Source organism: Denticeps clupeoides, chromosome 1, assembly GCF_900700375.1.
Source record: "Denticeps clupeoides chromosome 1, fDenClu1.1, whole genome shotgun sequence".
Lineage (NCBI taxonomy): Eukaryota > Metazoa > Chordata > Actinopteri > Clupeiformes > Denticipitidae > Denticeps > Denticeps clupeoides.
This window is the reverse complement of record NC_041707.1, coordinates 3,218,124-3,229,284: the sequence shown is the minus strand read 5'-3', so window position 1 is coordinate 3,229,284 and position 11,161 is coordinate 3,218,124. Positions and strand designations below refer to the sequence as shown.

Here is an 11,161-nt window from a genome sequence, read left to right as displayed (position 1 = left end):
TGCCTGGTGACCCTTGTGTCATCCAAACGCCAAACTTTCAGCTCTGTGAATTTTTCCAATATATCACAACCTTCTCTGACCTTCTGCCAGAATCCGCCCTTGGCCATGAGGATTTGACATGAGACCGGATGCTGCCCAGGAAAATGAACTGGATAGACACACAAAAAGGCCAACCGGAGAGTGGTGAGATCTATATTTATGCAAGTTTGTGTTAATGCAGTTCATTCAGCACATACAGTGTGTTCATACATGTAGGGATAGGGATTCGTTCAATCCGCCGACAGGAAAACACCATAAATGAATAGACACACGCTGCAGTTCAAAAGGTTTAAGTGAATTTTACATAATGGCCCATGCTGAATCACCCTCCACTTTCAGTTTATATTAATATTAACTCTAACCTGTGCTAACCTGTCTGTCAGATTCTCTGAACAGTTGGCAAAAGTTGTTAAAAAAAGAAAAATACATACATGCAAAAAACAAAAAAACAAAAACACACACACTTTGGTAAGATATTCCAATGAAAACCATCGCGATCATGTTTTTACTAATGTATGTACTGCTTACAGGATGCTACTGATTATTGATGCAGTTACACCTTGTTCCCAATACACCTTGTTCCTGGACAGCCCTTCTCAGTTAGAAGCAGGTGAACATTAATAACCTAACTTTATGATTAGGGATATAACGATGCACCATGAATCCGCTAAAGTCACTATTGTAAAACCAGTTGAGATAAAAAAAATAAATAAATGATGATTTTTTTTTACACTGAAAAGAGAAGCCATCTTGGTGCCATGGGATGTGGCCGATCACATTTTTTTTTGCAGTTTTGAATGATATTTTCTAGAGTTCATATAACTACAGTAATAATTTCAGTCCAAAGATGTCTACTACAAATTTGAGAGCCATCATGTATAAGTGGAGTGCATCGTTACATTCCTACTAAGGATGCACGTAGCTGGTTGGCAGCATGTTCAGTCAGAGGAACCAGGTTCGGAAGCCCTGCACTGACATAGATGCCTGGCAGGCGCTCTTCTAGTAGCACTGCTTGAACTTGATGAGTTTGTGAAAAGCCTGTCTGAATTCGTCATTGAAGACGGTGTAGATGACCGGGTTGATCAGGGAATTCAAATAGCCGAGCCAGGTGAAGACGTCAAACAGCACGGGATGGAACCAGCAGAGTTTGCACGTGGCCATGACCAGGGTGACCACGAAGAAGGGCAGCCAGCACACGACGAATGCGCCCAGTATGACGCCCAACGTCTTGGTGGCTTTCTTCTCCCGGGCGGCACACAGGCGCTTCCTCTCCAGCACGCTGTCGGTCAGCTTCACCTTCACGCTATTCATGAAGAGGGGCGATCCTCCACCCCCAGACCCACCTCCAGGGTGAAGGTTCCCCTCCTGGATGGAGGCAGAGTTGAGGGAGCAGAGGGAAGAGCCGGTGGAGGTCTGGATTAGCTGTGCCGTGGTGAAACGCTTCCCGCACGAGGCGGGCGTCTTGAAGATTCGGGAACGCGCTGCCACGTAGATCCGGCCATACAGGATTATCAGGAGTATCGAGGGGATGTAGAAGGCTCCGAAGGTGGAGTACAGGGTGTAGGAGATCTGGTCAGTGTTGACCACGCACTCGGTGAGCTCCTCATGAGCCTTGGCCTGCCTCCAGAAGAGTGGGGGTATGGATATGGAGATGGAGATGACCCACACCACCCCAATCATCAGGCCTGCCCGCCGCATCGTGCGGCGTTTCGAGTACTCCAGCGCGTCGGTGATGGCCCAGTAGCGGTCCAGGGCGATGACGCACAGGTGCAGGATGGAGGCGGTGCAGAAGGTGATGTCTGACGACAGCCAGATGTCACACATGATCTGACCCAGGGTCCAGATCTTGCTCACAGTGTACAGGATGCTGACTGGCATTACCAAGATGGAGACCAGCAGGTCTGTCACGGCCAGCGACCCGATCAGGAAGTTGGCTGGGGTGTGCAGTTTGCGCGTCAGGAAGATGGTGGCGATCACGAAGGCATTGGACAGCACGGTCGCCAAGGTAACGATGGCCAGGATCGCAGAAATGGAAATCTGGAGCCCGAGCAGACTGGCCTCATCCCAGTCGCCGTGCGAAGAGCCGTTGCTGAAGAAAGTGATGTTGTCCAGATCCATAACGCCGTGGCATCTCAACGTCGGGCCGTCAGCATCATTTACATCCCCCCCTTCTCCACCTAACACTAATGAAATATGTTCTCGTCCTTCTTTAACCCCTGTTGCATAAACAACTGACTAATACTAACTTTGCTGCACTTGACTCTTATCTGGTGCATTTCCATCCCACGCCGCTCTCCAGGTCCCTCATGCATGGTGATGCAAATTTTCGTGCTGATCCATCTTCTCAAAGCCCCCATCTGTTTCCTAAACTTGCCGGAGACTATTCTCTCTGGTCCATTTACTGAACAGTCCTGCACACTTGCTAAGCACTCAGGCCACAGACAGGCCAAAAGTGTTTATAATCCATGATAGACCGGAGATGGACGGTTTACTTCTCTCCCGCTGAACGGAGGACGGCGCCCAACATCGATTCGGCGTCTTCCAGCTTGACGTGAAATGAAGTCAGATTCCACGTTTATGGGGAGGAGCATGACCTTTCAACTGCTTGCAGCTAATGTGGATTCATTGCCTTTTCCTCCTCATCAATCTTGTTCTGCTGGGAAAGATGGGAAAAAAAACACATGAAGACTCATTTTCTCATTTTCAATGCGGGCTGTAGTCCATCTGCTTGCAGGAATGATGAGCATCAACACTATTCTTATGTGCAATATGTGTATCCACCTTGTAAATATGTACACTTACATATATTCTATGTATAAAGATATTCACAAATATATTTTTCTATATATATAGATATTTTAAAAACTCTCAGCCATTGTTTTTTCACTGTTTATTTATTTGTATTGTGAACTCATAATAAAATTTGTATTGTATATTATACACTCTGAATATTCTCTATCCTAAATATTTTTTTGCTTCTCTTTGCTGTTCATTTTCTGCTGTGACAATGTAAATTGTCAAAAAAATTATCAAAATTGTCAACAATTGACAATTTGTCCCACTTGTGGAACTAATAAAGGATCATCTTATCTTGAAAGTTAAAGTGAAGTGATTGTCATTGTGATACACAGCACAGCACACACAATGAAATGTGTCCTCTGCTTTTGGTGAGCAGTGTGCAGCCATTACAGGCGCTCGGGGAGCATTTACATTTATGGCATTTACCAGACGCCCTTATCCAGTGGCACCTTGGCAGATTGGGATTCGAACCGGCAACATTTCTGATTACGGGGCCACTTTGATTATCAGATGTAGAAATCAGGTCCTCTCCCAGATTTCATTTAAAATAAAGACACGTCTCTTATATAGGCACATTAAATAGCTTTATTAGGCAATAAAAGCCAGGAGCTGTTTGTACTTTTACAACTTACAATTTCAAATGATTTCATCGATACAAAGTTGGAATAAAATCTTAAGGATCTTGCTGTCATCTCAACTCTGGATGTTGTATGGGCAGTGGTGGCCTAGCGGGTAAGAAAATTGACCCGTAATTAGAATGTTGTGTTTCAAATCCCTAACCTCCAAGGTGCCACTGAGGTGCCACTGGGCAAAGTGCCATCCCCACACACTGTTCCCCGGGCGCCTGTCATGGCTGCCAACTGCTCACCAGGGGTGATGGTTAAAAGCAGAGGACACATTTCGCTGTGTAACCGTGTGCTGTGCTGCAGTGTTTCACAACGACAATCACTTCACTTCCACACATTGTCGACAAACAGGAATTTGAAGTAGACTGTGACATGCCTGTCATGACGAAATGTTTTTTTCAAATCTTTTAATTTCATTGAATGCAATGAGAACTGGTTACACCCTGATGTAAAAAGTCATGCATTGCAAGATGGTGTAAAAAAAGTAGAAGCCAATTGTATTTCAGCCATGGTGTAATACTTCCACTCTGGTCTAATGCAGGTGATGCTATTTAAATATTGGTCTATGTAGCAATGTATATATTAATTGTAGCAACACATGTCATATACACACTAGTATTCATTTGTATTTTTATGATAAACATATTTTTGCCAAATAGCCTTTCTGTGTCTTGAAATGCCAATTGAGTGTCTGTGATTCTGCTTTTCCACCATTGAACAGAGGACTGCAGCATCTTTCATCATCAGCCTCATCACCGTGGTCTTCATTATGATGGGCCTCAGCTTTCTAGCACCAGAAGGTGTAAGAGCGGTCGCCCGAGCTCTCCGGTGAATCAGCGGCACCTCCGCCTGTCTCTGGATGCCACAGCTTCCAGTGTTAACACTGAGCGAAAAGCACCGAAACACACAGATCTGAAATGCACATTGTACACAATTAGTGCCTGCTAGTATTTCGTAGTTTTCCTGCCGAAAATACAGAGTAGTAATGTTTTTCTGTCAGTTTTTTCCGACCCATCTCTGGCGAAACATCCACCGGGGAACCCGTCACGGCTCAAAGATCTGGCCGAGTGTGACTAACGCCATGGAGACAAGAAGGTCACCGGCTGAAAGTGGCTGCCATCTCATCATTCTCACAAAAGTGACGCCTGAAGAATCGGATCTGACAGGACGGCGACACTATTTGCTCCAGGTCTGTCAGGTTAAGAACCCGTTACTTGTCACAAGAAACCCCCGCTTCTCGTGCATTCCTTTATATTCTGCCAACTGATGCCCTTCCTGACGCAACCCTTCCCGTGGCTATATTCATCTGCTTTATTCCTGGGTTTCAAGCCTCTTTCCGGTCCACTGTACTGTACAGGGAACGGCGGTCCTTGATCCCCTGTCATCAGTGTGAGCGGGTGGCACCATGGGTGACTTCTCAAGGCGTCACAGCCACGGCTTGTTTAAGGTGAGTGCCGAAGAGGCTACGGGGCCGAGCCGGTCAGCTGTGTGGGAGAGACGCGGGCTGGCTGTTCACACTTAATAAAAACACCTACTGCTGCCACCATCCGAGGTGAGTCAGCACCCGTTCTGCGCCCCAGGAGCTGCAAGCGTTGCTCTATTTTTCCTCCATTTATTTGTGTATGTGTTGCTGAAATGTTCAACTTTTTAAAGCATTTTCTGATGAGTAGGACTGCCACAATTAACGCATTAATCACTGCAGTTCACTTTAAACGTGTCGCATGCCCAGCTGTAGCGCGCCATCTATCTGCTCACGTCGTGGATGGGTGAGCATGCTTGTCAGGGACAATTCTCACTCCGGCGCACAGGAAGCCTCCAGCAAATGCTGAGGTATTTGAGGTATTATGAGATATTATGGTATATAATTTAGGCAACATTATGTAAATGATTTAATATAACATTTAATTTTCCCGCATCTGCATCATATTTGCATGTTTGCATGTAAGTGCAAAGCCCCTGCAAGTCTGTCTCTTTATCTGTTCCAGTGTGTATCTATAGCATAATTCTGTCTCTGATCATTTATTGATTCTCTAATACATCTGGGACGAGGTCAAGGTCAACTTTTATTATTTTTATTATTAAGAGGAATACACAGAAACACCAAAAAATGGACTTCCATGTTTCTATGGGGTTGATAACACTGAGAACAAAGAATAATAAAGGAACTCTTGAATGCATATTGGTCCTTTAAATATACAACCTGATGGCGGTTGCTTGTACTCTTGAAACGGGGCTTTGGTCCTTTCGGTGACTATTTCGGGGTCTTCATTATCAACCCGCAAGAGCAATCTAATTAGAAATGTTACAGCACTGAATACACGGGTCCACGGTATACGGTTTCCAATGATTTGGATTTAGAACCATTCTGTTACACAGTATAGCATCGTTCCTGACCGTCCAAAACATGTTAAGCCTATCCCACTACTTCAGTAGCTGTGGGCGTGGTGATCGATCTAATTACAGATATTGTGTCGGATATTGAAATGTTGAGTAGACTTGTATTGTGGGAGTCGGAGGAACTAATTGAATAAATCACTTAGTTGAGAAAGCGGCCGTAAGCTATTCCTGCACCCTCCCCACTCCGCCTGTCATCGGGGTCTCCGTACGATGGCGGCAGGGGCAGTCCTCCAGATGAGCGCTTCATGCGCGTATGTTTGGTGCGAGAGAGTCAGAGGGCATCGTGGGATGCGATGTGGCGTTGGCGGTGCTGAAAGGATGCGGGAGCTGATTAAGGCCGCTCCAGCAGGGTAGTGTGCACAGATGGTTTGGTGATGGTGCTCTAATCCGAACCTCTGGCCAAAACACTTCGAGCGGATCTGCGAGTCGGGGGCAAGTTAATCTCTGCTTCTCTCTAAGCGGATATGAAAGGGGAGTGGAGTTTATTAGGGAACGTGACACAATCGTTCTGATCTGCCTGGCAGCTTATGAATGTCTGTCTAATTACCCTCTTAAACTGGGAGGAAAGAGTGCGCGGCCAGTCTTTATCTTTCAAGCAGGTATCTGCAGCGGTTGGCCATGGCGGGCAAGAAGATGGACCCCAAACCGGAGTTCAGCAGATCCGACATCCCTTTCCCGCCTCTTAACACTAAATGCGGGGTCCACTTTGGCTCTGGGTGATAACTCGGCTCAGGAAAATGGAGATAAGAGTGGGACGGGCCTTCAGCAACATGGGACACCTGAGGGTTAGTTCATGGCGAGGACCGTGCTGACACTGGTGCTTGCCCGTCCAGGCGATCGAGGAAGACGGACCTGGCTCTGGCAGTGGAAGTGCGGGGAAAAAATCTGAACAGTCGACGGCTTTGGAGGCCAAATTCGGGGATATTTCTGAAGTAATCTTTTTTTCATGGCATACATACCTATAATGCACAGCCACACTGCAGTCATATCTTCCATATCAGCATAATGAGTGCAGGCAGAGTGATAAATGGGTGTCTTTTCTAAGCCTGACACCGAATGCTGCTTCGAATATAACTTGGAATGCATTTACTTTTCAGTGACGTGCAATTTACTTTATTTTAGGTCCTTTCAGTAGCGCTTGGTATTTACTCTGTTCAACCTCTTCACCGCGGATACAGTACCTCCTGAATGTAACATATATATGCCGCATTAAACTGCGCAATGTCCGGTTTAATACTGCTACTTTAATAATACTTAATACTTTATAATACTTTATACTGCTGTTTCTGTCTGCCCAGTAAATGCAGAGTGTTCTGTCTTCAGCATTTCCTTTCCTTCACTCTGAACAGTTATTAGTAATATCTGGAGGGGACGAAAGTATGGCACCTCTGCACCATACTCTTAAGTTCAATTAAGCACACGGGGACAGAATGAAGTTAGTGTTAAAGCCGTGTGCACGTATGCAAATTCTAGTCTGGTGAGCCTTTATGTTTCAGTCTTTCAAAGACCATTAGGCTGGTGTATCACAGCATCTCAGCTCCAGTAAACCTTTTAAACCTTCATTATCTGCAGGTCCTGCAGTCACAGCTACATGAATATTATATGGTACAGCTGCTGTACCACCGTTGTGTGCTTCTGCTCCTTTTTTTCTCCATTATGTTGCTGTGATATTGTTTGAGGCGCTGTGTACATTTTCATAAATACCTAAATGCATTGCCCATTCACTCAGAGTGAATAATAAAGTGAACAGTACATACGGCACACTTCACAGAGAGTTCACAGCTTTGCAGATGTAAAAAATAAAAGTACATTAAGTGTGTGGAAACTCCAATGCAGGCATATACAGTGGTGTCTTATCACAGAGGAAGAGAAGCGGTCTCTCAGTGAAACGCTGCAATGCTGCAGGTCAATAAAACACCTCTGTCCAGTGTGTACTGGAGCCAATGTTGGCAATTTATCATGCATTATGCGCCACGCACTGTTGCACCATTTATAAAACGTTATTTAACAGCTTATAAAACATTGTTTTAGTCGCAGTGGCCCAGTGAAGTTTGCACACCAGATCAGGACAGTCCTGCCTTGCATAATTGTAACTGTTCACACTATGATGCATGTATTCACGACAACACAATTTACAACTTCCCTCCCATGTATGTGTGCTAGACGGGCGAGCGATGCACGATGGCAGACTGTGTCTCATTGCATATTTTCATTCTGTGTTCTAAACCTGCAAAGAATGTGTAACCAGCTTAGGCAAGGACATATCAACCTTATTGTTTAGGGGCAGTGGTGGCCTAGCGCTTAAGGAAGCGGCCCCGTAATCTGAATCCCGATCCGCCCAGGTGCCACTGAGGTGCCACTGAGCAAAGCACCGTCCCCAGACGCTGCTCCCCGGGCGCCCACTGCTCACTAAGGGTGATGGTTAAATGCAGAGGACACTGTGTGCACTGTATCACTTCACTTTTGGATAATTTCCTAAATAAATATAAAAAATACATATTAGAAAATAAAAACAAAACAATAAATATTAAAGTCCTTTTTTTTGGGTCAACCCAAAGACTGCCAGGACGTTATGTAATGAGTATGTAAGGGTCTATTCACGGCGTGCCTGCATCTCCTCAGCGGTGGGATCTGTTGCACCATTTCCAGCGTTCTGTCCAGCGAATGGCGGCTTTCCCTCTCGGCCAGTGTAAAAAAAAAAAAAAACGACTCCAAGTCATAATGAGCGATGCAGATCAATCTGCGGCTGACATGCGCCCATCACTCCCAATCAGCACTTGCCCCTGTGCCTACAGCCCATCATTCAATTACCGAGACTGGGATGGAAAAGCCAAATGGCCGAGATGGCTTTATAGCTTCTAATGGCCTCGGCTGCCATGTTCATGTATGAGTGATAGATGCGCAAACACCACAGTCGCACTGCAGCTTCATCTGCGGGGTCCGCGCGGGCCTTTTGTGTTCCTAATTGAATTCTCAGTCTTCAGAGAGACAGGAGGCTGAAGGGAAGAAAAGGGCAGAAAATGAAAGCCAGAGGTGGAACAGAGAGAGCAGCTCGAAGAGGAGTGGGTGGCACTCGAAATGCAGCAAACGCTGGGATCGGCTCGCTGTCACCCCGGTTGCATAAGAAAATCCAGGATTAGAGTACAATGGGATTATGGGGTATAGTTTCATTTTCTGGATGTGTGCGAAATGCAGGATTTGTTCAGTCATAGAGAACAGCCAGATTGGAAGATGCGTTGGCGATAAAAGAAAAGAGAAGAATTTGGTTGGCGAAATGAATCTGGGCAGACAGATGTGCTCCGGCGTGAAGCAGGCCGTGTCAGAAGCTGAGTATGGAACAGGGCAGAATAATCGCGCCAATCCCCCGCCGTGCCGAATGGCCTGAAACATTCATGAGTCTTATCAAACTGTTCCGCTCTGACAGCCTGCATCCACAGTACGTTCTCTACGAAAACCGCAGGGGACCCCATAGAACATGCCGGAGATCACATTTCACAGCCTCACGAAAGGCCGACACAGGAGCCGGAGTTCTTCCTCTCTGTGGCGTCCAAGATAAAGGAACCGTCCGGTCAGCCTTCACGTCGGAATACATCACAGCCTGCGTTAATGACGGGGATGTGGATCGTCTTTGTATGGACCCAGTTACCAGCGCTGCAAACCCAAAATAACCACCTGTGGATACGTTAAAAAAAAAAGAAGACTCGACGAACGGTGCATTTTAGTGGTTAAAGCTACCGACCGTGCCTGGTCCTCATGCTTCCATGAGAATGAATTCCTAATTCCTGGTCCTGCAGCAGGGATGGTCCAAGTGTCTGCACCCTTTAAAACACGACACTGGGCAGATTTCATAATTCACACAGACAGTAGATGGAGGTGAGCAACCTGGAGAAGGACTTTAATATTCAGTATATGAACTCTCGTCAAATGCAAACGTGTAATGTGCTGAATTAAACAGTGATAAAAAAAAAATGTAAATGATTAGTAATTGCTTTCAAAATGGTTTTAATGTTGACCTTTACTTCCCTTGTCACCGTTTAATTTCTCAAACCAATCGTTTCCATCCACACAGAGCATTTAGGGGGCTTCAGTTCTCAGAGACGGATGAAAACGGATCCTGATCCGGCACCGCTCACGATTTAAAAGATCAAGGCGTTATAGACACTTCAAAAAGTCAGCGTGCCAAATTACGAGTGTACTTTCATACACGTCGTCGTATCGGATGCACGTCGGATATTCTTCATTGGATATGGTAATGCGAGCAACGACGCGGCTCAGGAATCAGAACAACAACCTCTTCATTGCTGAGTTTTAATTTCTATTTGAATAAATCCACAGAGCTGCAGCCCGGGCTGGTACCGTGAACCTTTTTTTTTTTTAATCGTTTTAATCGTTAAAAGTCAACGGAACCGCTTATTTTATCCCCTGCCCTCCCTGCTGTGCCCGTCTCTGCGTTTCCCACCGCGGGATGATCCCACGTCGTAGAATGATCAGAGCTAAAACTTCTTGCATAGCCACAATTGTATTTTATTTATTAATTCGAATTAAAAAAAATGTACTTACCAGTTTGAGAGGTCCAGCGGTAAAGTTGTTTTACGGCATCGCTCCGTGTGAAAATCCGTGTGAAATAGTTCCGTGGAAAGTAAAAAAAATAAAAAAGACGCACGACGTCCGGCGCTCCGCGGTGCACGCGCTCCACGCGGGGCTTCATTTGCATTTTCCTCCGTGTCTCCGCCCCCTCCGGCTACTTGTATCCAGAACTCCGCCCCTCCGGCTACTTATATCCAGAACTCCGCCCCTCTGGCGCGAGACGCGGACAGTAATAATAATAATAATAATAATAATAATAATAATAATTTCAGAATAATGACACACAGCTAGTGGATCGGGAGCCAAGAATCTCTTAATGGTCCCAATTTGGACGCAATCGAGAACTGGGTTTTACAAAAAGACGTGGGAGGGATGAAGAGTTCAAGCCGAGCATGGAACACCAGCCTTCCAGAAAGAACCACTGATCTCCAGAGAGATCTGGCATCTTACAGACGTTGCTGAATTGCGGCCCTCCTCTTTTCTTTGACAGCCAGGGCAGCATCCCTCTCTTTTCTTGGCGGAAGCCTTTTATTTCCAACCTGGAACCAGAGAACAGACTACTCTCGCCCCCAAAATGCAGAGCAAGCCAACAACAAAGACAAATTCTCTCTTTTTATTTGAATTAGGTCTTGGGGGGATTGAAAAAAAGGAGAATGTGCTCTTTCTTTGCTGTATTATTTTATCTTTAATTGGAGCAGAACACGCTCTGCATG

The 11,161-nt window shown here is 45.7% G+C and overlaps 1 protein-coding gene across 4 annotated transcripts; it reads right to left on the bottom strand.

Moving 5' to 3' along the window:
• Positions 1 to 264: 264 nt before the first annotated feature.
• Positions 265 to 10,553, bottom strand: htr1d (5-hydroxytryptamine (serotonin) receptor 1D, G protein-coupled). 4 transcript variants are annotated; one of them, XM_029000201.1, is made up of 3 exons: positions 10,422 to 10,472; positions 4,221 to 4,376; positions 265 to 2,692 (listed from the first exon to the last, which is right to left on the bottom strand). In XM_029000201.1, exon 3 carries the CDS (start codon positions 2,155 to 2,157, stop codon positions 1,039 to 1,041), a length of 1,119 nt encoding a protein of 372 aa, XP_028856034.1. In that variant the 5' UTR covers positions 2,158 to 2,692; positions 4,221 to 4,376; positions 10,422 to 10,472; the 3' UTR covers positions 265 to 1,038. The 4 variants fall into 4 exon arrangements, with proteins under 4 accessions (XP_028856034.1, XP_028856015.1, XP_028856025.1 ...); XM_029000182.1 differs by lacking the exon at positions 4,221 to 4,376 and having other exon boundaries at positions 265 to 2,695; positions 10,422 to 10,553; XM_029000192.1 differs by lacking the exon at positions 4,221 to 4,376 and having other exon boundaries at positions 10,422 to 10,521.
• Positions 10,554 to 11,161: the final 608 nt, after the last annotated feature.

Coding starts and splice junctions, on each gene's coding strand:
- htr1d (XM_029000182.1), bottom strand. CDS start 2,157: ATGGATCTGGACAACATCACTTTCTTCAGCAACGGCTCTTCGCACGGC.